This window comes from Oncorhynchus kisutch, linkage group LG23, assembly GCF_002021735.2.
Source record: "Oncorhynchus kisutch isolate 150728-3 linkage group LG23, Okis_V2, whole genome shotgun sequence".
In the NCBI taxonomy this organism is placed as follows: Eukaryota; Metazoa; Chordata; class Actinopteri; order Salmoniformes; family Salmonidae; genus Oncorhynchus; species Oncorhynchus kisutch.
The window spans coordinates 19566330-19592279 of NC_034196.2; the positions used below are offsets into that span (position 1 = coordinate 19566330).

The following is a 25950-nucleotide window of genomic DNA, read 5'->3' on the forward strand; positions in this document are numbered from 1 at the left end:
GCCAAAAAGCTCAATTATAGGCTCATCTGACCAGAGTACATTCTTCCATATGTTTGGGAAGTTTCCCACATGCCTTTTGGTGAACAACAAACATGTTTGCTTATTTTCTTCTGGCCACTCTTCTGTAAAGCTCAGCTCTGTGGGGTATTCGGCTTAAAGTGGTCCTATGCACAGATACTCCAATCTCTGCGATGGAGCTTTGCAGCTCCTTCATGGTTATCTTCGGTCTCTTTGTTGCCTCTCTAATTAATGCCCTCTTTGCCTTGTCCGTGAGTTTTGGTGGGCGGCCCTCTCTAGGTAGGGACCGTCGCTGGAGCCTCCGGACTGGAGACCATCGCTGGAGGGTCCGTACTGGAGACCGTCACTGGAGGCTCTGGACTGGAGACCGTCACAGCAGGCTCCGGACCCGGGGACCGTTGCTGGAGGCTCCGGACCGCGGATCAATGCTGGAGGCTTCGTGCCATGGATCATCACTGGAGGCTTCGTGCCATGGATCATCACTGGAGGCTTCGTGCCATGCATCATCACTGGAGGCGTCGGGCCATGGATCATCACTGGAGGCGTCGAGCCATGGATCATCACTGGAGGCTTCGAACGTGGAGCCGGAACAGGTCTCACCGGACTGAGGAGGCGTACTGTCAGCCTAGTGAGTGGAGCTGCCACAACACGTCCTGGCTGGATACCCACTCTCGCTCTGTGAGTGTGGAGCGCTGGCACAGGACACACTGAGCTATGATGTCGCACTGGAGGCATAGTGCGTAGAGCCAGCACAGGACACACTGGACCGTGGAGGCGCACCGGAGGTCTGGAGCGCAGAGCTGGCACAACTCGTCCTGGCTGGATACCCCCCTTAGCCCAGGAAGTGCGGGGAGCTGGAACAGGCCGCACTGGGCTTTGCTGGCGAACCGGGGACACCGTGCGTAGAGCTGGCGCAGGATAACCTGGGCCGAAGAGACACACCGGAGGCCAGGAACGCTGAGCCGGCACAATCCGTCCTGGCCGAATGCCCACTCTAGCACCGCCACTGCGGGGAGCTTGCACAGAGCGCACCGGGCTGTCGCTGCGCACCGAAGGCATGGTGCGCAGAACCGGATAACACGGTGCTTGATCAGTCATTCTCTCCCCACAGTAAGCACAGGGAGTTGGCTCAGGTCTACAACCTGACTCCGCCAATCTCCCTGTGTGCCCCCCAAATTTTGGGGGGAGGGGGCTGCCTCTCGTGCTTGCTTCGTTGCTGTCTCTCCCTCACTGCTTCCACCTGTTCCCATGGGAGGCAATCCCTTCCGGGCCAGGATCTCCTCCCACGTCCAGGATCCTTTGCCGTCCAGGACGTCCTCCCATGTCCAGTCCTCCTGACCACGCTGCTTGGTCCGTTTGTGGTGGGATCTTCTGTAACGTTTGTCTTCGGAAGGAGACCAAGACGCAGCATGATAAGTGTTCATGATTCTTTAATTACTCAGAACACCAAACAAAAACAACAAAAGAATAACGAACGTCACATTCTGCATACTTCACAGAGCTAACAAAAAACAAGATCCCACAAACACCAAAAGGAGAATGACAACGTATATGTGATCCCCAATCAGAGACAACGATAAACAGCTGCCTCTGATTGGGATCCACACTCGGCAAAAAAACAAAGAAATAGAAAACATAGAAATAAAGAAACTAGAATGCCCACCCTAGTCACACCCTGGCCTAACCAAAATAGAGAATAAAAGCCTCTCTATGGCCAGGGCGTGACAGCTTTCTTGATGGTGCCGCTTGCTTGGTGGTGCCCCTTGCCAGTGTTCCAGACTCTGGGGCCTTTCAGAACATGTGTATATATACTGAGATCATGTGACACTTAGATTGCACACAGGTGGACTTTATTTAACTAATTATGTGACTTCTGAAGGTAATTGGTTGCAGCAGATCTTATTTAGGGGCCTCATAGCAAAGAGGATGAATACATATACATATACTCCTGTCGCACCACTTTTCTGTTTTTTTCAATTTTTATTTTTTTTGTGAAACAAGTAATTTTTTTCATTTCGCTTCACCAATTTGGACTATTTTATGTCTGTTCATAATATGAAATCCAAATAAAAATCCATTTAAATTAGAAGTTGTAATGCAACAAAATAGGGAAAATTCCAAGGGGGGCGAATACTTCTGCAAGGCACTGTAGGTAGCCTGTGACAACAAAAACTAAAATCATACTGTATGACAGAACCATAGTCCGTTTTGCCAACATGAAAGAGAGGAGGATGGCATTGGTGTTCAACTGGTCTACAAGTACAGTAAGGTGAGTCAAACATTTGTTTTGATTGCGTGCACACACACAGAAATCAGTACCATGGACAGCCACATGATATTTAGCAACATGGACTAAATTGTTTTTGGTATAATTCAGTTCATTTTCAGTGTATTAAAGCATATATAGCCTTGTTGATTTGATGTTTAAATGTTTAAGTTGAAATGGTGCAGGAATAGCGGAGCCAGTGCTCCTGTTGTCTTTGTGCTGACTCTGTGGTAAATCTGTGGTTCTAAATGAGTAAATGTTTAGTAAACTGTCTAAAACATCAACTTGCTTGACCTTGCAGGTCATAACTGTTTGCTACATGCAATATCTGCTTTGTGGACTTCACTGGTCAGATGTTGCTCTCCGGTTATGTGACGAAACAAATATATGTGTAGTTGAATGTATTCCGCCACTGTGACTGTTGTCTTTTTGTTGTCACGGGCCAGCCTAATTGTATATCACAATGGCGTATGAACAAATGCGTTATAGAGCAAACAATGCAACAGGTTGTAATATGGCTTTTTTTACTGGCTTGGCCTCCTCAGTGATTTTACTCACACACAGCTACTGTGTCTGACACTACTTTAGCCACTGGGGCCTCTGGGAGTGAATATTCCAGTCTTAGGCCTGTCCTGCAATCGACTTTGTCTCTCTCCCTTTCTAACACTCGCTCTCACTTTCTCTGTCTCTCCCTCCTCTCTTTTGTGCTCTCCCCATCTCTAACGCCCTCCCTCCTTCCCACTCTCCCTTTCCTGGCTCCCAGGCTCTTCTCTAAGGATGTCTCTGGTTTAACCCAAATTAGGGCCTGATGGGTCAGTTTCACCCCCCTCAGTGCTCCTCTCCCCTCATCTCTTACCCTTCATACTCTATCCTTCGCCCCTTGCCCCATATTCCACGTCCATTGCCCCTTGGGAGCCACAGGGGAGAGACAATTTTCCATTCATTTGAAGACTCCACTTTTCATGCATGCCCTGGGAAGAACATCTACTGTAGATCACTTAGAAAGAGAGAGAGAGAGAGAAGAGCCTCAGAGAGAAGAGGCAAAAAAAAATGAAAATGTAACTACACTAAATTCAGATGTCAGCGGGCATCTGTTCTGGGGCAGTCCAGGGTGCAAAGAGAACTCAAACTGCAGTGTTAATGCTTTTATATCTGATACATATTAAATGAAAGATTATGACTTCATCCATTTACACCCATATATAATTCATATAAGCCCATAAATTTGCCTCGTATACATACGTCTGGGGCTTCTGAGTGTGAAACGCTGCGGTGAGTTGGCATGGTGATGGCGGCCTGACGGCCAAGAACACTTTTAAATCGGTGGGCCCCTCAGCTCTCCTGTCATCGGCTTGGTCAACACCGCAGACCCTAAAGGCCTCATTCATCCCTGACGTTATTACCACACTGACAGGCTCTTTTTCTCCATCCTTAATCTTTTGTTCTTTTTCCCGCTCTAAGGAGGACACAACCTACGTAAGACCAAGTGTTGACACTAGTGTTCAAAAGTTGGACACCCAAGCTAGACAACTGGGACTTCCAGAGTTAGAATTAAAGTACAGTATAGAGAATATGCGCTTGGAAACACATGATAAAGTTTCCAGTACTTGTAGTGTATCTGTTTATCTTAAGTGGAGACTCTTAATAGTGTTGGTGGTGTGTCCGTACCAACCAATCATAACCTTAAAGTGGGGTTTCAAAGGTGGTGGGACAGTCTTGAAAATGTGTTGGCGTTCTCAGGTCAAATTACACATGACAGTGTTGCATGTGAATGCCACTAGATTACATTTCTGTACAATCTCACCCATGTAAATTCCAAATCAACTCCTAAGTACTTACTGTTGTTTCACCTCAGATTTTCACATACCGGTAAGCACAGTCAGGACCAGACATAAGGAAGAATGTCATCCCCTGACAATAACATCAAATATCAGCATAACCGTAAAACAGTATAACAACAAAGGCCTGTGAAAACAATGCAAAATATTTCATTTTCTGCGAGGGGATTGTTAGGTATTATCAGTGGTATTTCCAGAGGAGCCTCTGTCTGTGGACTGCAGAGAAGAGCAGCTAGCAATGCAGAGCTGCTGAGCCGAGTGGCCTACCACTGTCCCCTAATAGCCAGATTCCTAAACACACTAAGTGGTAACAGGCATGAGGGCTACAAAAATAAACGCAGGACCTCACAGCCATTGTTCCCTTGCGTATGTAGTGCGTAGTTCGTCCAGAATTCCACAATTAAGGAGGAATGTCGAATAATGTTTGTAGTGCGGCCCTCCATGAGGTTCTCTAGACATGCCATAATCAAACCAAAATAAAGAAGCACTCAGGGAGCTTCTCTTTTTTTCAACTTCAGAATTCTCTCTCTTTCTTCATTTCTCTTTCAATCTCTCTTATCCCCCCTTTTAAGAGCCCATCTTTCATATGTCTGCAGGGAGATTTGAATGGAAGGGACTGTAAGTGTGTGCCAATAGCTGATTTCTATGAGACGCCGCCTTGGCTGACTGTTGATGAATGACTTTGTGATGGTGACTGAAACGGAGGGGAGGGAAGAGATGGCAGACCCACCTGCTTCGTCTTTCTGATGTCGCCTCACACAGAGTTGTTTAGCAGCCATGTTAAACACAGAGAGTGCCAGCGAGACAGTGCTTCCAGGCCTTTGCAATGAGCATGATAGAAAACAGCCTAGTGCCTTGAATCTGGCTACATCAGAAAGACACAAATATTCCCCACAATAGCCCTATTTGGGCCTTTTTCCACCCCCCCTCTCTTATGCATGACGCTGTCCAAAAACATCTACTAGCATCTGACATTGGTAGGTTTTTTTTTTCTCCAGTCACCGCTAGAAATTCAAGACCACAAGGACCCTCTACAACCGCTGCAAAATGTCTCTGTCCTCAGTGTTCGAGTTTCACGGCCGCCAAGAAAAACCCTTTACTACTGGAGCCCCTCAAGGTCCATGACGGAAAGCAGTTCCAGAGAGAATCAGAAACCGTTTTCTCACTGCTGCTCAATCATCCTCCATGGCACAGAGTAGGAATCCTGCACATACTGGCAGGTATTAGAGCAGTGGAGGCCTCAGCATCTCCTCTCAGTAACCCTAACAAACTGCTGGAAAAAAACATGTATTTTATTTCAATGTTTTTCTGAATACCACTAGCAACAACAGAATAAACACATTTTGTATGACATACCTACAGTAGAAAATAAGAGAATATCTTCTTTCTAATGATGTCAACTTCATTTGTCAACTAAAATTGAATAAATGACACAGTATCTAGCATAGGCTTTGATAAAGCACCCACGAATAGGCTACCAGTGTGGCAAGTGGCGCTGGCTGCTGGTAAGCTTTCTTGACTAGGACATTCATTTTTGCCAACACATGGCTAACCTTTGTATAACCACATGCTCTCAAAGAACAACATTTCAGTCACCTTTCCAGCTTATAGTCTTTGTAAGAGTTAACACTTCCTCTTCCCATTACAATGTGGGGAGAACAAAATAATTTAAAACTATGTACCTGATCTATTTATTGTAAAATGTTGATTACTTCTCCTTGCCATTATCATTCACCTGATGATAAGACAAGACATGCAAAAAATACAGTACCAGTCAAAAGTTTGAACACACCAACTAATTCAAGAGGTTTTCTTTATTTTTACCATTTTCTATATTGTAGAATAATAGTGAAGACATCAAATCTATGAAATAATAACACATGTGGAATCATATCAATATATTTGAGATTTGTGATTCTTCAAAGTAGCCACCCTTTGCCTTGATGACAGCTTTGCACACGCTTGGCATTCTCCCAACCAGCTTCATGAGGTAGTCACCTGGAATGCATTTCAATTAACAGGGGAGCCATGTTAAAAGTTAATTTGTGGAATTTCTTTCCTTCTTAATGAGTTTGAGCCAATCAGTTGTGTTGTGACAAGGTAGGGGTGGTAAACAGAAAATAGCCCTATTTGGTAAAAGACCAAGTCCATATATGGCAAGAACAGCTCAAATAAGCAAAGAGAAACAACAGTCCATCATTACTTTAAGACATGAAGGTAAGTCAATCCGGAAAATGTCAAGAACTTTTAACGTTTCTTCAAGTGCAGTCGCAAAAACCATCAAGCGTTATGATGAAACTGGCTCTCATGAGGACCGCCACAGGAAAGGAAGACCCAGAGTTACCTCTGCTACAGACAATACTTTCATTAGAGTTACCAGCCTCAGACATTGCAGCCCAAATAAATGCTTCACTGAATTCAAGTAACAGACACATCTCAACATCAACTGTTCAGAAGAGACGGCGTGAATCAGACCTTCATGGTCGAATTGCTGCAAAGAAACCACTACTATAGGACACCAATAATAACAAGATACTTGCTTGGGTCAAGAAACATGAACAATGGACATTAGACTGGTGAAATTCTGTCCTTTGGTCTGATGAGTCCAAATTTGAGATTTTTGGTTCCAACCGGCGTGACTTTGTGAGACACAGAGTAGCTGAACGGATGATCTCCGCATGTGTGGTTCCCACCGGGAAGCACGGAGGAGGAGGTGGGATGGTGCTTTGCTGGTGACACTGTCAGTGATTTATTTAGAATTCAAGGCACATTTAACCAACATGGCTACCACAGCATTCTGCAGCGATACACCATCCCATCTGGTTTGCGCTTAGTGGGACTACCATATGTTTTCAACAGGACAACACCTCCAGGCTGTGTAAGGGCTATTTGACCAAGAAGGAGAGTGATGGGGTGCTGCATCAGATGACCGGGCCTCCAATCACCCTACCTCAATCCAATTGAGATGGTTTGGGATGAGTTGGACCACAGAGTGAAGGGAAAGCAGCCAACAAGTGCTCAGCATATGTGTGAACTCCTTCAAGACTGTTGGAAAAGCATTCCAGGTGAAGCTGGTTGAGAGAATGCCAAGAGTGTGCAAAGGCAAAGGGCGGCTCTAAGATATATTTTGATTTGTTTAAAAATTTTGGTTACTACATGATTCCATATGTGTTATTTCATAGTTTTGATGTCTTCACTCTACAATGTAGAAAATAGTCCAAATAAAGAATGAGTAGGTGTGTCCAAACTTTTGACTGGTATTGTATTTTTTGCTAACGCGCAATATAATGGGGTTCCCTAGTTTTGCTGGTTTCCCTAGGAGGGATTCCTGAGCAAGAAAAGGTTGAAGACCCCAGTCCTATAACATTCTTCCCGAGGCTTAAAGAGAAGAGCAATACCGGTGCAAAGACGTATCGGGCGCCCATTTTCCCCTGCCGAGGGAGATATCCTTCCCCCACAAAAATGTCTCTCGAAGGTAGTGTTACACTGAAATGAGTCCCTACCGCCGCTAGCAGAGTGATGCTGGCCGCTCTCCTTGACCTCTAATTGCTCCTTCTGGTCTGTCTAGAGTGTCATTGTTTCCAATCTCACTAGCTCTCCAATCAATCTAGCTTAATTAGGGCTACAGAGTATAGACAGAGCAAGGAAGAGAAAAGAGGTTGAAAAATGAAAAGAGAAAAGATCGTTGGTTTGGCCCCCCAAGTGTGGGACGCTGATTGAGCCTGTGTGAAAGCCAGATTGGACTAACAGTCCCAGAGAACACCCAGCTGGGCCAGACACACACACCGCCGGGGGTAGAGTTACACTCTGCTCAAAAAGGGCCAACCAGGAGACAGTAGGACTGACTGACTGTGTATCAAAACCTTACAATCATGGACAGTGGATCACAGCATTGAGCAAGAACATTTTTGAGGTTAGAATGCACAGAATGCCATGTCAGGAACATATACTGAGTGTACAAAACATTAGGAAAACATCCCCTTTTGCCCTTAGAACAGCCTCAATTCATTGTGGAACTCTACAAGGTGTCTAGCGTTCCACAGGGATGCTGGCCCATGTTGACTCCAATGCTCTCCACAGTTGTGTCAAGTTGTCTGGATGTCCTTTTGGTGGTGGACCATTCTTGATACACATGGAAAACTGTTGAGTGTGAAAAACCCAGCAGCGTTGCAGTTCTTGACACACTTAAACCGGTGCGCATGGCACCTACTACCATACCCTGTTCAAAAGCATTTCAATCTTTTGTCTTGCCCATTCACCCTCTGAATGGCACACATACACAATCCATGTCTCAAGGCTTACAAATCCTCCCTTAACCTGTCTAATCCCCTTCATCTACACTGATTTAAGTAGATTTAACAAGTGACATCAAAAAGGAATCATAGCTTTCACCTGGATTCACCTGGTTAGTCTATGTCATGGAAAGAGCAGGTGTTTCTACTGTTTTGTGCACTCAGTGTATATAATCCTTGATTGTACTTACAATGACTTTTTCTTGAACAATTTTCTGACACAAAACTGTTGACTAGACCCTGACAAATCCTCAATGGTCTATGCGTATCAAATGGATATGAAACTCTCCATTTGACATCAATGTATGATTGTGAGATTTTGGCGCTAATTTTGGCCCTCAGCTGCCTTCAACATCTGTTTAAAATGCCTATGCAAATCTCTCATTGACATCAATTCATGATCTGTGAGAAACTCTTCAAATTGAACACCAAGCTATATCTTTGTTTAGGACTCATGAAGCAGAGATAAAAGCACAGACAGAGAGCTGACCTGTGTGGAGAGGAGCGGTTGAAGCAGGTCTTGGTCACATCCGTCACATTGGGGTTACAGCAGTCTCCGTTGTCGTAGAAGAAGTTGTCCCAGTTACACTCGGGGTCGCACACCCCGTTGCCCTGCTTGTACTCGGGGCATCGGCTGCGGTGCCTCTTACAGTCGCCTGCGTCGAAGCCCGTCAGTGTGTGGTTGCACTCTGGGTCACATGCCTCGTCGCCCACTTTGCTGATGTCACAGTTGGCCAGGACCAGACGGTTGCGCAGGGAGGAGTTGGTGACGTTGTGGACACTCAACTCCCAGGTGATGTTGTAGACAGCGAAGGCCTTGTTGAGGTCCTGGTGTTGCAGTTGGATCTGATGAGGCATGACAGTGGGCCTGCGCCCAGCATCGTCCCACACGTTGACCACACGGTATCGCATCCTCTTGGGTTTCCGGAAGGTCCAGGTGCGGTTGTAGTTGGTCACCACTTCCACGTTATCGCAGATAGTTTGACCACAGGTTGGGGGTTCCAGGGTGGTATCCAAGGACCCTCCACTTCCACTTCCTCCTACCCCTTCAGCCTGTCCCACCCTGCTGCTGCTACCCTCCTCTTGCTGGGGGAAGCTGCCATCCTTCACAGTCAGCCACTTTCTGGCAGGGTGCTCAAAGGTCTCCCAGATCACCAGCTGAGGCGCATCTTGAGGATCCTCGTGACCCTGCATATCCCTGATTATCTGCCTCTGTCCCCGGGCCTCCCTCCACAGATTTACCCTCTCCACAGCCCCACGGTAGTTATGGTTCAGAGCGTTCCCGCCCACCATCAGCACCTTGCACTTCTTGGTTAGATAGCTGAAGACGTTGCCCGACTGTTCCCGGCTAACACCCACCTGGGCGCCGTTGACGTAGAGTTTCATGTAGAGGCCGTCGTAGGTTACTGCCAGGTGGGCCCAGGTGTTGGGCAGGTATTGGCCATTGGAGTGGATGGAGGTGACTTTGTGGGCACGGTCCGTCTTTAAGGAGAAGAAGAAGCGTGGGTCGCAGTTGCCCTGCTCACTGACCGCCCGGATTCCCAGCAGCCAGCCCCGGTCGCTGGAGGCATAGAAACACTTATCATACAGACCTGGGAGAAAGCAGAGAGCGAGAGAGTCAGTTAACATGAGATAGGGGCGGCAGCGTAGCCTAGTGGTTAGAGCGTTGGACTAGTAACCAGAAGGTTGCAAGTTCAAACCCCCAAGCTGACAAGGTACAAATCTGTCGTTCTGCCCCTGAACAGGCAGTTAACCCACTGTTCCCAGGCCGTCATTAAAAATAAGAATGTGTTCTTAACTGACTTGCCTGGTTAAATAAAATAAAAAAATAGAGAGACATGGTAAGAGAGAGACAGAGGATAGAAAAAAGAGAGAATGAAGCTTTGACTTTCAGATGTTCTTTAGTACGTTACCTAAGAGACACCTTCAATTAAGGTTGCACTATGCATAAATCGCTCCACCATTTCCTGGTTGCTAAAACTCTAATAGTTTGCCAAATTTCAGTTATGTTACAAAATAAGCTTGTATAGTGTAGAGAATTGTACCATCTAAACAGCTGTGAAATATATATTCCATAACCTCAAAAAATAAATAGTTGTTTCAGCTGTTTGAAGCTGGTGTACAAAACCGAAAGTAAAAGAGGCAAAAACAAAAGAACAGGAAGCATAGAACTAGCACACATAGAACAGATCTACCGCTTCTTAGACTTGCTTTCTAGTAGAATGATAGATCACATTTCTATGTGAATTTGGCCGGGTCACCCAAAAGGTTACATAGTGCAACTTCAATTAAAAGAGAACAACACAATCCAGATAGAAAGAGAGAGAGGGAGAAAGAGCCAGAGTGTTGGATAGTTCACTGATCACCTCTGGGACAGAGAGAAAGAGCAGATGTTAGTCAACACTGAGCAGCACTGGGAGCCAGCATTTGTATTCTCAGTTAATAACATTTTTAAAGATTAGTCTCAGGGGCTTCACCGCTTTGTCTCCTGAACATCATCAACCTAGGAGGTCTGCCTCGAGTTACCCTTTTCCAACTTACTGTTCATTTGACATATTTTGAAATGAAACAGTAAAATGAACAGTAAAATGTAGACACTCTACTGTAAAGTTTGTCTTATAATTCATCCAACAAAACATCAAATGCATCAGTGTGTCACGTAATCACATTCTCTCATTCATCAGATGTAGGCATTAAGGTACAGATTATGTCGTAGATGTACTAAAATTATACATTTGAAGATAGCATCAGAAAAATGTCCTGGAAATTGAGTTAAGGTGCATGCAGTATTTAGCTTGGGGAGACCCATAGACTCTTACAATGAATATTTCATGAATATGAGGCCATTTTAACATTTTGGGGAACCAGAAGATGTAGTTTCATGCAAAACCCTTGTTACGCTAGAGGCACCAAAACACCTTTTTCCTGTTGCACTTGGAAAGCATACAGTATGTCAAGTTCAGTGTGGTAATGTGTTTTCACTTCCCAGGGGATCTCTGAATGCTAAATGTTTATGTTTAGTGTGTGTGTGTGTGTGTGTGTGTGTGTGTGTGTGTGTGTGTGTGTGTGTGTGTGTGTGTGTGTGTGTGTGTGTGTGTGTGTGTGTGTGTGTGTGTGTGTGTGTGTGTGTGTGTGTGTGTGTGTGTTTGTGTGTGTGTGTGTGTGTGTGTGTGTGTACGTGTGTGTTTGAGTGTGTGTTGTGTTCATGAGTGCATACATGTGTGAACAGTTCATGTGTATACGCCTATGCACATACACCAGAGCACACTGACATGCCTAGCAGAGCCCCTCAAGCATGAGGGAATCCATGTGCTCACAAAATATTTTGGGGACCACCACTGCCAGGGGCATACATTAGTCACGTGTACAAACACGAGGGAAAGCAGCTCCCGAGTGGTGCAGCGGTCTAAGGCACTACATCCCAGTGTAAGAGTCATTACTACAGTCCCTGGTTCAAATCCAGGCTGTATCCCATCCTGCTGTGATTGGGAGTCCCATAGGGCTGGTGTGGGCCGTCATTGTAAATAAGAATTTGTTCTTAACTGACTTGCCACGTTAAATAAAGGTTCAATCTCCATTCCTTCCCAGTCCACATAACGCAATAAAGAGACCCAAGCTGGTTTCAGGACTTCTTCATACAATGTGAACCAGGTAGGAGTATCCAATGCAATCCCTTTTTTTTAACTTGGGAAGTTAGTTAAGAACAACTTCCTATTTACAATGACAGCCCTAACCTGGGCAACGCTGAGCCAATTGTGCGCCGCCCTATGGGCCTCCCAATCACAGCCGGTTAAGACACAGCCTGGAATCGAAATAGGGTCTGTAGTGACACCTCAAGCACAGAGATGCAGTACCTTAGACCGCTGCGCCACTCGGGAGCCCACAGTTCCTCAATGAATTAATATGATCATGCTGATTTTAAAATCCGATCAGTGTCTTCACTCCCTTTAACATGATGCACATTAAGTAGGAGGATGTCATCATTGTCTGAAAGATGTATATTCTAATGGCCAAGCCATTCAAAGAGCTTGGTGGGGTTCAATGTCAAGGTCAGCCGTATTTAGTGTGACGTCCTCAGTGTTTCCACTACAGTGGAAGGAAAAACTCCTCCATCTGTCAGCTAGTGCACTCAAGGCTAAAAGGTATGTTAAAATGTGTGTTGGGCTTCTAGTGTAAACAGCTGTCATAATTCTGCCATGCTCAATTAATCTAGCATAGTACACTTTTCCAGACCCAACCTGCTCTGTGTTTAGATGGGGCACACACATGCACGCATGCACGGACACACACATGCACACACACGCACAGGTATTTACATACACACATTGAAGCTAAGGCTAAAAACCATTCATGTCAGTTTAGAGGGCGACCTTGCTTGCACTTGCCATTTGTCTTCCCCCAAGGATAACACACTCAGGTACAAAAAAAAGAAAGAAAACAAACATCAGAGAAATCTGATGAAAAGCAGGGAGAGAGGGAACAATGGAGGCTAGCCCATTGTGTGTGTTTTTGAACTGTTCTGGCTCTGAAAGTCAGGGAAAGGGACATTGCATTCAGACAAAGTGAGGTTTTATTTTTTGCCTTTATTTAACTAGGCAAGTCAGTTAAGAGCAAATTCTTATTTCCAATGATGGCCTAGGAACAGTGGGTTAACTACCTTGTTCAGGGGCAGAACAACAGATTTGTACCTCGTCGGCTCAGGGATTCAATCCGGGAACCTTTCAGTTACTAGTCCAACACGCTAACCACTAAGCTACCCTGCCGCCCCAAGTGACCGCCACACCGTGTACTTGACATGTTGGGAATGTACATTGATCCTTAGACTCTAAACACAATTCCTAACAGCACCAAGGCTCCAGTGGGGGGTTTCAATTAAATATTCAAATGACAGTCAATTACAAGTCAATTTCATTTTGCTCTATAACTAACTGGAGACATTTTTCAACAATGTAATTAACTTGAAACCTTCTCATTACGTTTAATGATTCAAAAGAGAATTGTGTAATATGCAAATGGACTCGTGGCAAAGCTATACAGTAAAAGACATCTTGGGTGAAATAACATTTATAATTTTCCAGCCTTAGATTATCTCAACAGAAACACCAAAGCTCATCTACCTAAAGTCTGAAATCAAGAGACTACATAAAGCCTTTTGCTGTATGCCCGGTGGCTTTCCTCAAATGTATTATATAACTAGACATCTGTCTATTCAAGTTCAATACCCAGCTATCTCATTAGAAATACAGTATGTCAAAATGTTGACATTTAACCAAAGTAGTTATGTCATCTTAGATGTTATATGTCATTGATGTTATATGTCTTCTTAGATGTTATATGTCTTCTTAGATGCTATGTCATTGATGTTATATGTCTTAATGTTATATGTCTTCTTAGATGTTATATGTCTTCTTAGATGGTATATGTCTTCTTAGATGTTATATGTCTTCTTAGATGTTATATGTCTTAGATTTTACATGTTATATGTCTTAATGTTATATGTCTTCTTGGATGTTATATGTCTTCTTAGATGTTATATGTCTTCTTAGATGTTTTATGTCTTCTTAGATGTTATATGTCTTAGATGTTATATGACATATTAGATGTTATATGTCTTCTTAGATGTTATATGTCTTAGATTTTACATGTTATATGTCTTAATGGTATATGTCTTCTTGGAGGTGTTTTGTCATCTTAGATGTTATATGTCTTCTTAGATGTTATGTCTTAGATGTTATATGTCTTCTTAGATGTTATGTCTTAGATGTTATATGTCATCTTAGATGTTATATGTCTTCTTAGATGTTATATGTCATCTTAGATGTTATATGTCTTCTTAGATGTTATATGTCATTGGTTATTAGTTATATATCATCTCACAACTAAAACCTGCATAGCACTAGTGCATCACTGCTGATGCATCTGCCAACACAGGCATTTATTGTCTACAGCTGGTCATGGAAGAGAAACTCTGATCCACTGTCTTGCATTTTCCTTTCTCTGATGCGGGACAGGCATTCATGACCTGGTAAAAGGGCAAAAGGTCAGATGTAAAAGTAATCTCACATTAGGACAGGGAACATGTGTGACATGAACTGCCATGAGGATGTAAAGCACATGGCAGCATTCAGTCAAGTTAAATTACAGTTTGAGTGTCCCCTTCCTCTTTAAAGACCATCTTTATGTATCTTTCAAAAGCGGGACACCAATTGTAACCACATGTCAACATGTCACAATATGGAGAAGGGAAGTTACAGGGGCTCCTCACATTTTTTGGACTGGAGGGTTAGCTCAAAGTGTCTATGCTAAAGCAAAAACCATCGTGATTGTTTCTAAAATGAAAGGCTGCTCAGTGACTGGTGTTGGTATAGGGTTTGCTCGTGTTTGAACGAGTGCGCAAATCAAATCCAATGAAATCGCAAGACTGAGCTATTCCATTACTGCTACCATGGAATCTACCCTGGGTTCCTTTTTCCCCTTATTTTTGGGTGGTCCTTTCTACTTCCTGTTTGCGCATGCTCATTTTGTCAGCGCTGTTCATGGTCCTGAATCTTGTTGTTCTGCTGGAATCATTCTCCTGCAGTTCCATTGGCCACATCTGCATTACAAATGACAAAGTGTGTGTGTGTGTCATACAGGTCAGTTTAAAATCCCCAGCTGTTCTTACTGATTGATACCAGTAAGCAGACAGTGGGCACATCTCCTCATGTCAATAGGCAGTGAGTTATCCTGGCAAGTGCCCATCATATGAATGCCTCTCTGTGTGTCTCAGAGCAAATGTTGCATACTAGCTACCACAAACAAACAGATATTACTGAGTACATTTCATACTGTACACATGTCAGGAATGCAACATACATACATCGTGGGCCCTACATATGTCAGCAATGCAACATATGTACACATATATGTTGGTTCCTGAGTCCTGCAACACCTGGCTGGCTGTGAAAGTGGTTTGGACTAGGACTTCATGAAGTATTCTACTAGCCCTTGTTTTGGGCTGTAGAGTCAATAAAGACCAGAAAGGAACCGCAGACACATTTTTACAGGAGTTATCTCTGGTCCTCCGCCAGTCACTTTGGTCACACTCAGAGGTCTCCCTGTGTGTGTTGTATGGTAAACACTAAGTATATACCACACTACTGTACTAATCGTCTCCCCTCACTTATCAAACGGTGAGTTGACACACTATATCAAAAAGCAGTGACAGTGATAAAAACCAGGGTAAAAACAACTAGGGTGAAACAGCTGTAGAAAACAAGCCTGGGTCAAAACTACAGGATGGGACTGCTTTAGGCCTGGGATTGTTGGATTTAAAAGATTAGGCATTATAATATTTGTCGATTGGGATTTTATTTTTATTTTTGATTATTACAAGGGTCTTTTCCCAAACACACTAATTTTAATGTTATGAAAACAAACAATAAAATGACATGCATAGGATAGGCTAAGACAAGAATGAGGTTAATATGCATTGTTGTGAAAGGGCTCTTAAGTAAGCATTTCACAGTAAAGTCTACACCTGTTGTATTCGGCATATTACAAAATAAAATGTGATTTGATTTGAATATAAGTGATGTAACATTACTCCTTCGGGCTAAGACATTCATCTGAATCACAAAGCTCTCAACAGATTCCCCAACGAGTTGAAATGCCTAGAGAGAATTTAATAAGGGTATGGCTTAGGCTGCCCCCAACCCCAGACCAAACCTACACTCTGAGAAAACAAGGTGTTCTCTAGAACCTGAAAGGGTTCTTTGGCTGTCCCCATAGGAGAACCCTTTATAGTTCCGCGTAGAACCCTTTTGATTCCAGGTAGAACCCTTTGAGATCCATGTAGTTCTACGTGGAACACAAAAGAGTTCTACTTCGAGCCAAAAAGGGTTCTCCTGGGGGGATAGCCAAAGAGTGTAGCTAAGAGCGTAGCTAATAGACCAGGACAATATGTGCAAAAATCTATATCCCGATAAATTGACTGAATTATCACTATAATGATAAATTGAACGCTAAGTTCATAATGTTTTAAAAAAAAAACATATTACCCTTAAAACTACTGCTACTACGACTTGAAATATTGTAGCTATCAATTGTCCCATCAACAATCACCCATACTAGCTAACATTTCATTTCAAACTTTACATGTCTCCAGTATAGGTCATTTATCGTAATGAACGATATCAGCAAAATGTTCACAATAAGTGGTCGGTGTTAATAATTTGTGGTTTATTGTCCCAGCTCTACTCCTACCCACTGGGCACAGCCTTCAATTCAACTTATCTTCCAAGTTGGTTCAACGTCATTTAATTGAAATGATGTGGAAACAACATTGACTCAACCAGTGTGTCCAGTGGCTAGACCAGTGTTTCCCAAACTTGGTCCTCTGGGAGGCAAGGGGTGCACGTTTTGGTTTACCCTTCCACTACACAGCTGATTCAAATAATCAACTCGTCATCAAGCTTTGAATCAGCTGTGTAGTGTTGGGGCAAAAATCTAAATGTGCATCCCTTGTGGTCCCAAGGACCAAGTTTGGGAAAAGCTGGGGTAGCCACACATCCAGACACAAATACACAACACACGTACACGCAAAAACAGGGATGGTACAGTAGACCAGAATATACAGTATGTGTGTCTCAGTCCATGAGAGGCCTTCACTAAGTACAATAACAGGTCTATCATAATAAACATACTATGCTAAACAACACATTAATCAAGATTGCCTTAGCAGAAGTGTGTGTGTCTGTGTGCGTGAAACCCTCCCTTCTCAAGGGTAAGTGCCTCACAAGGGGTAAACTACAATAGTACGCATCTGCACACAAGCAGCCAGTTGTTTGCTACGCTCCCTGTTGGCAGCCCATGGGATCGAATCTCATACCAATCTACATCAGAAGCAGTGGCACAGACACAGAAATATATAAACAGTACATAGACCTACATTTGAAAGACATGCCGTCAAAGATTTGGCATTGTGGATGTCAGAATAACATGAAATAGTTTTGCCAGCTCGGTGTCTTCTCAATAATGTTCTGTGCTCGCTCACACAATAGTCTCTACAGACGGGTTCTTTCCGGCAATGTAGGCTACCGTGTGCCGTTGCCTAGTTTACGTTGCGCAAGGTCTCGGATATCCGAGACGACTCACATAACATTCACAAGGTGCGTTGTGCGTGGATGAAGCAGGCTACTTTCTCCCTCCTATCACTTTACAACGCTTAAACCACATATTAAAATCTATAGACTGTACTGCCAAGACCCCCCAATCTATTAGAGGGTTTTAATTTCGTCAATGTTAGCGTCACCTAATGTTAATTGTGTCAAAGTTAGAGTCACCTAATGTTACGCGCATAGCCTATGTCTGCGGCTGGGTTTGGGGGATCTCGGACGCTCATAGCTCGCCACTCCGCGGCTCTATTCCGGTCTCGTAACCTCCACAGCCAATCCAGAAGTGTCGATTGGGAAGCATTTTGGATTTGCGGAACGCACCTTGCTCTCTAGTCACTTCAGAATAAAACATATTTCTCTCACTCTCCCCCTTTGCCTGCTGTGACGTGCCCACGAATTCAACGTTTCTAGCATTACATCATAGTTTAAAATAGCCAGACGCCTCATAAATAACACAATTTCTACGCACGATGACATCACCTGTCAATCAAGTGATGCAGTATAAATGCCAATATCGAACAACCTTAAAATAGGCTAGCTTATCTACAATTGTTATACCCAATATTTGAGTCATTTTACGCATGAAAGTTCATAGAATGAAATTTTCAAAAAATATACCAGGTTATTCATACAGTATGTGTATAAAATCCATTCATTACAATGAGGAACTCTGTAGTAATTTCACCTGTGAACGAAAATCGTATCTGAATTATCATACCCAAGTATATGCTTATGCATGCATATCACTCAGATACGATTTTCGTTTACAGGTTATATTACTACAGAGGTCCTCGTTGTAATGAATGGATTTTATACACATACTGTATGAATAACCTAGAATAAAATATCTGATACTGCTATTTTCAAGGCATTACATCATTGGCGCGGATCAGTTCTGAAATTAACTCACTCTCAACTCACTTATGAGTGCATGTTGTTTTACTGTGACAACCGTGCATGGTTTGATCTAAACAATTATATAATAATAGCCTACAAAGCTAAAGGTGAGTTATGACTTTAATTTGGTTTACTAACATAGCCTACTTTATTGCTTCATGTGTGGGTTTTAATACAATATACAGGTTTCACACTAAACTTTTAAATATGCTGTTGAGTTTTAGGTCGCATAAGACTAATAAAACCATTCCTTCATTAATTTGTGAACTGTGACAGTTGTGTAAGGCTACCTGCAATCACCGTAGGAGATCGTTGACCTCCTTCTGGTTTGATCCACATCTCCAGCGTAAAATTCCCTCTCGGTATCTCCACGCCCGGCTTAAGCCGAAGTTGGTCACCCCTGCCGGTAAAATAAACAGCTTTCCCCCGACCTGGAGAGTTCTCCTCCGCCTGGGAGGAGCGCCGGCGCTGGCGAGGTACACGTCGTTCCAAGCCGGGCAATGAGCGTTTGCCCCGGGGCAGGCGTGTGGCACAAGCCCCTGGAAAGGTGGCTCTCGCCTCCCTGATACGCACCAAGTCTCTTTTGGATCTCCCCTTTCTCCGGACAGTCCCGCACTCTGATCCAAAACATAAGATGAGTATCACCAGGCAAAGCAGCCAGGGAAAAGTCCAAAGTTTCATTTTCAGGAGAAGAGGTGGTACCACTTTTAAAAAGAGCAATGAATAGAAATCAATTTGATAAATATAGGCTAAAATTCGTAGGTCCACAATGCTCTTCCCGAGTTTCGATTTGTTTTTGTTTTTTTCTTTACAGCCGCTTGTCAAACCGTAGATTCAGTCTAAATAAACCCATGAAGCGATACTGTAATGTCACCCTTTATAATGTTAAGCCACGACCCCCTTTCCTTGCCCATGTAAAAGTAAGACTCTTCTGGAGAGATTCAATGAACACAGGAATATTTGATTCATGCATATGTTCCACGGTGTCTTTTCAATAGGTCTCATTAAACCAAAGGGATGACTAATAAGTTCTCAATCAGAGAGGGGGATGAGGTTGATGGTGCCCCCCATCACTCCTTGGATTGTATGAGTTACTCGCAGAAACCCACAATTGTCCGCCAAACGCTTGTCACACCGTTTTGTTGTTTTCTTATCCCACCTGCAAAACAGTATACAAAATGCCACATATTAAAATTCCAAATAAGTGAAAATAAACCGACCTGTCATTATTTTATTAAAGAAAAATTCCTTGACTTGCTTTTTGATTTTCAAAAGTTGAAATGCACAACATCATCTTGTAAAGCGAGAGAGAGCTGCAGAAGTAATAAGCATTGCGATCCTCATTGATTTGCCTGAAACAGAGACACATGGAGAGAGAGAGCCAGCACTGGGCGTCTGCTTTAAGAGCAATTACTCTGAAAGTCTTTTTAAGAGTGAGCAACTGATGTTTCGAATGTTCCGGGCTGTGTTTTTTTTCTTCAGCCGAAGTGGGAAGTCACAGGTACTCACTGCAATTCCATTTTTCCATGGCACATTGTGATGGGACGGGGTTTAAGCGTATGTGTATCCCTCTAGTGGCTAACAATTCAAACAATCTAAACACATTTTCTACACGTTCACTGATTCTGAGGCAAAACAAGAGGACTTAGACTGGTAAGTGAAGAGCCATCAAACAATTCTCTTGATGCAGTTGGATACCATCCCTATACGATTTCCTATTTCAAATACATGAAACCAAAGTTGGATGTCATGTCTTAACTCGTAAATGTTCAGCAGTAATCAATGAAATTGTGTAACCACCCAGGATTGGAACATTCTCTTTCAAGAGTAGGCCAGGAGGCTGAAGTCGGATTTGATAATTGCACAACAAAGCCATCCAAAAACATGACATCTATAATTCTAGTTTAATATCCCACTTGTACTGCAACCTTCCATGTCTGTAGTAAAATACTGTGCATTAGGTTAATAACTAAAACAAAGCCATAGAACTGACCATTTGATGTTCAGCACTTCCACCAGCAAAACGGCATTGTAATTGTAAACTAAGCACCAAATGATTGCCAACATTTTTAAGAAGTATTTTTTGTTGTTGTCCAGACTGGCTGTCTTTTTTTGTCTTTGTCTTTTGTGCAATCTGGACTGGCCTTGATTTCAAAGTCCACGGAAGTACATTTTTGGTCCTGACCGGACCCAATCTGAAGCCAATCATAGACATATTTCTTTGGTGCAGTCTGGACCGGCTTTGATTTATCCCAAACATAGACATCTATGTTTCACAAGTTTGGACAGCACAGTACAGTAGAACACAGCAGTGTACAATACATTCAAGTAAAGTATAGTACAGTAAAGTATAGTTCAATACAGTAAAGTACGGTATAGTTAAGTGATAATGCCCGAGAAGCTTGTGTTTGGAGGATATATTGGCACGGGTGTTGTTAGGTCTGAGACGAAAACACCGGCAATGTCAGGAATGCTTGAACCAGGTTATGAACACAAACAGTGCAATTAGTGCAACCAATGACAATAGTGAGGGGTGTGTCATAATTGCTAGGTTGATCAGGAATGAATTGAGTGAAACTGTTAAAAGCCCACAGCACATTGAATATATTATGCCATTGTTATCATTAGCATTAGCATCAACATACATTATTGTTTCATTTAATTTCACCTATGTATTTAAATATTTCCAATTTCATTAAAAAAACATTGTTACATGTAATCTTTTGGTTCAACCATAATGCATAATAAGCATCATCAACAGGGGAAACATATTGGGTGTACTCTGATAAGCTGTAGAAAAAATACATTTATTTACAAGACCTCTTCACAGAAAGTTTAACTGGTCATAAGAAGGGACCTGAGATCAAAGTCAATATTCAGACCACTAGGGGTCAATGTTTTTAAACAGGATACCCAGTAGGCCTCCCTCTGTAGTAGTAGGATCTCAATGTTACCTCCTCTCCTTGGTAGAGCAACATGCTCAATGCATGTGTATTTAAGGGAGATGGGATGGTTAGCTTCAACAAAGTGAGCTGCTACTGGATAGTCTGTGTTCTTACACCTGAGCTGCAGTGTTCAGCTATGCGTTGTTTTAATTGTCTTTCCATTTGTCCGACATAGGCTTTCCCACATGAACAGGTGAATCGATTACCCCCTTTGTCTTGCATGATATGACACCCCTAACAGGGATTTTTCAACCTGTATGTGGGTGTCTGAAGGATGTTTTTGTAGTGCTATTGCACTGTGCGCAGGATCCACATTTGTAGTTCCCATTTGTAATGGGTGTCAAGAGTGTCTGAGTGGGCTCAGGGGGTAGGTCAGATCTCACCAAGATATCCCCAATACTACGACCATGCTTATAGACCACCAGTGGGGGCTCCTTGAAGAGGTGTTTGATTGCAGAATATGCCAGTGCTTTTTCAGGATTGCTTTTATTTTCTCCGAACACCTGGTGTACTTAGAGCAAAACACTGTTCCGTTATTTTTCTTCTTTGGTTTAGTTTTTAGCAATTCATTTCTTGGTTTTTGAGATATTTTCATCATTGCAGCATTGAGTTTTGTCCTTGCAGCCTCTCATTTTGAATTGATCTGTAATTTTCTTAGAATTGCTGTCAAAATCTGACTGGTGGCCACAGATTTGTTTAACCCTGCATAACTGGCTACATGGTAGACCATTCCTGAGGGGAAGGGGATGCATACTATCCGCACAGCAAGGTATTGCGGTCTGTGGGCTTTGTGTATATGTCTGTATGTAATGCATCATTCTCTTTGATGATCCATAAGTACAGGTCATTTATTTCTCTCATCAGTCTGCATGGTGAATTTGAGATATTCAGTGCTCTCGTTTCAGAGTTTGGAATTCATTTACAGTGGGGCAAAAAAGTATTTAGTCAGCCACCAATTGTGCAAGTTCTCCCACTTAAAAAGATGAGAGAGGCCTGTAATTTTCATCATAGGTACACTTCAACTATTACAGACAAAATGAGAAAAAAAATACCAGAAAATCACATTGTAGGATTTTTAATGAATTTATTTGCAAATTATGGTGGAAAAAAGTATATACTACTTTAAAAACATTATGGGTTGGCGGCCCCCCCCCCCCTTGTGTTGTGCCGTGGCGGAGATCTTTGTGGGCTATACTAGGCCTTGTCTCAGGATGGTAAGTTGGTGGTTGAATATATCCCTCTAGTGGTGTGGGGGCTGTGCTTTGGCAAAGTGGGTGGAGTTATATCCTTCCTGTTTGGCCCTGTCCGGGGGTGTCATCGGATGGGGCCACAGTGTCTCCTGACCCCTCCTGTCTCAGCCTCCAGTACTTATGCTGTAGTAGTTTATGTGTCGGGGGGCTAAGGTCAGTTTGTTATATCTGGAGTACTTCTCCTGTCCTATCCAGTGTCCTGTGTGAATTTAAGTATTCTCTCCCTCTCTCTCTCTCTCTCGACCTGAGCCCCAGGACCATCTGGCATGATGACTCCTTGCTGTCCCCAGTCCACCTGGCCGTGCTGCTGCTCCAGTTTCAACTGTTCTGCCTGTGATTATTATTATTAGACCATGCTGGTCATTTATGAACGTTTGAACATCTTGGCCATGTTCTGTTATAATCTCCACCCGGTACAGCCAGAAGAGGACTGGCCACCCCACATAGCCTGGTTCCTCTCTAGGTTTCTTCCTAGGTGTTGGCCTTTCTAGGGAGTTTTTCCTAGCCACCGTGCTTCTACACCTGCATTGCTTGCTGTTTGGGGTTTTAGGCTGGGTTTCTGTACAGCACTTTGAGATATCAGCTGATGTACGAAGGGCTATATAAATAAATTTGATTTGATACTTTACAAACTAAACTGTACTGTACTGTGCTCTACCCTTCTGAATTAAACACTACTGTACTGCATTAAAATGTACTGTACTCTACTGAATTAAACTACTGTACCATACTCTGCTGTACCGCACTGAATAAAACTCTACTGTCCTGTACCATACTCTACTGTACTGATCCATACGGTACTGTTCTGTTCAAACTTGTGAAACATAGCCTCTATGATTTTGTCTGGTCTGACCAAATGTGTACTTGTTTGGGTGCGGAGCTCATTAGAATAATACTCAGCATACTTTGCAAGTGTTTGTTTTTACATACCCATGTTGGTCATTCAGCAGACCCTCTTATCCAGAGTGACTTATAGTCAGTGCATTCAACTAAGGTAGATCAACAACATAAGTCATAGCAATATATTTTTCTCTCGCTAACCTTTACTGAGAATGTTATTGTAGTGGAAGTGGTCTGTTGGTTTATTCTGTTGGTTGGACAACTTTGAATATTATTGCTGCAAGTTTTTAATGTCTTTTAGATGTCGTTGTAACGTAATTTTGCTGACTGGGTAGTTGGAAATATATTTTCCCACCACCTAAGTTGACAAACGTGATGTTTTATGGCACTCTTTCATTGCTCTCCCCAGAGACAGTCAGGAATGTCAATGTTTCCCTTTTGTCACCATGTGGGTTGTTTGGTGTAAATGTATGCTTGAACAGCTGGAAATTGCCACCTACCATAAAGAGGAAACAAACATTAAATATTTGCCTCACTCTTCATACAGTGTTGTGACTTTGTCATGGCAAGGTGGCCACATATTTCCCTTTGTGCCTTAGGAAGGGGACATGACACATGGTGAGAGAGGGCAACCCTGGAATAAAGTTTCAAGTAGACCACTAAGTGTTAAAAAAAACTTCTTAGCCAAAGGCGACGGATAGTGCGTCTACCTCTCCAACCCCGATACACTAGATATATACACCCTTTCTTCTGGCTCTCTAGTGACCTCATAAACAGTCTTGTTCTGTGTCGGTCTGGGTCTTGGCCTGCAAGACCTACTGTACTCTAGCTCAGATTGGCACTTACATTGATTGCTCTGCAATTCTATCAATGACGCCAGCAGTTGGTGTAGAGACGTGCGAGTACGGTTTCATCTTTTGTCTGGGTCAGGAGATTCTAAACTGAGTGACCTCAAGCCCTGTACTCAACTCTCCTTAGTGGGGTATGTTGATAAACACTATTTACATTTAGCATCACTCCATCAAGGGAAAAAGTTATTTCTAACGAAGATATCTGCATATATTTCAGGATGTTGTGTAGCCCTGGAAATAAATCATTCTGTAAACATAAGTTTTAAAAACAAAGCTTGTCCGAAAAAACAAGTAGTCTCTTGGTACAATTTACCCCGGTTATGGGACAGGGTAAATTGACCCACCCTGGGGTAAGTGGGTGATGGTAGGTCAAAGTTGAATTCATGGAATGGGGGGTTGATATATTGTGCAGGACCCACTGTAATTACTGGGACAGTGAAGCATTTTCTCTTCTTTTGGCTTTATACTTCAAAACTTTACATTATGAGCCATGAATACATCAAGCTTGTGACTCTTCAAATGTGTTAGACGGATTTGCTGTTTGATTTGGTTGTTTGATTATTTTGTTCAAAATATAAATTAATGGTAAATAATATATTGTGTCATTTGAGTCACTTTTATAGTAAATAAGAATAAAATGTTTTTAAACACTTCTACATAAATGTGGATGCTACCATGGCTACGGATAATCCCCCCCCCCTCCAATTTTTTTAAATTCTGAAACAGCAAATATATCCAACAAATTTGTAGGGTCACAATCTTGATGTAGTCATTGGTTGCTATGAATATGGGACCAAATACCTAACTTTTTACTACTTTAATGCACAAGTGAATTTGGCCAAATACTTTTGCTCCCCTAAAATGGGGGGGGACAGACTATGTACAAATACGGTTCACCTGAAATAGATGAAAATACCCTCAAATGAAAGTGACAAGTCTGTACTTAAACAATGACTTTGAGGTTAAATATTTAAAAAATTGAAGTATACAGACTAAATTTAAAAAAAGTTGCTTTACTTTCCCAATAATACAGAGGGCACTGTATATCTTAAAAGTATCCCAACATTCAGATATACTGTTGAAGTCTGAAGTTTACATACACCTTAGCCAAATACATTTAAATTCAGTTTTTCATAATTCCTGATATTTAATCCTACTAAAAATTCCCTGTTTTAGGTCAGTTAGGATCACCACTTTATTTTAAGAATGTGAAATGTCAGAATAATAGTAGAGGGAATTATTTATTTCAGCTTTTATTTATTTCATAACATTCCCAGTGGGTCAAAAGTTTACATACACTTAATTAGTATTTTGTAGGATTGCCTTTAAATTGTTAAACTTGGGTCAAACATTTCGGGTAGCCTTCCACAAGCTTCCCACAATAAGTTGGGTGAATTTTGGCCCATTCCTCCCAACAGAGCTGGTGTAACTGAGTCAGGTTTGTAGGCCTTCTTGCTCGCACACGCTTTTTCAGTTCTGCCCACAAATGTTCTCTAGGATTGAGGTCAGGGCTTTGTGATGGTCACTCCAATACCTTGACTTTGTTGTCCTTAAGCCATTTTGCCACAACTTTGGAAGTATGCTTGGGGTCATTGTCC

General features: G+C 42.7%; 1 protein-coding gene across 1 annotated transcript in view; it reads right to left on the reverse strand.

Moving 5' to 3' along the window:
• The window catches only part of LOC109868679 (pappalysin-1), a 123436-nt gene extending 103783 nt beyond the window's left edge, over window positions 1–19653 (reverse strand). The window contains exons 1-2 of the mRNA XM_031802535.1: window positions 18757–19653; window positions 8905–10006 (exon numbers count right to left, since the gene is read on the reverse strand). Coding sequence (XP_031658395.1) covers window positions 8905–10006; window positions 18757–19147 — 1493 coding nt within the window. The 5' untranslated portion in view covers window positions 19148–19653. The remainder of the gene's footprint in view (window positions 1–8904; window positions 10007–18756) is intronic.
• Window positions 19654–25950: the final 6297 nt, after the last annotated feature.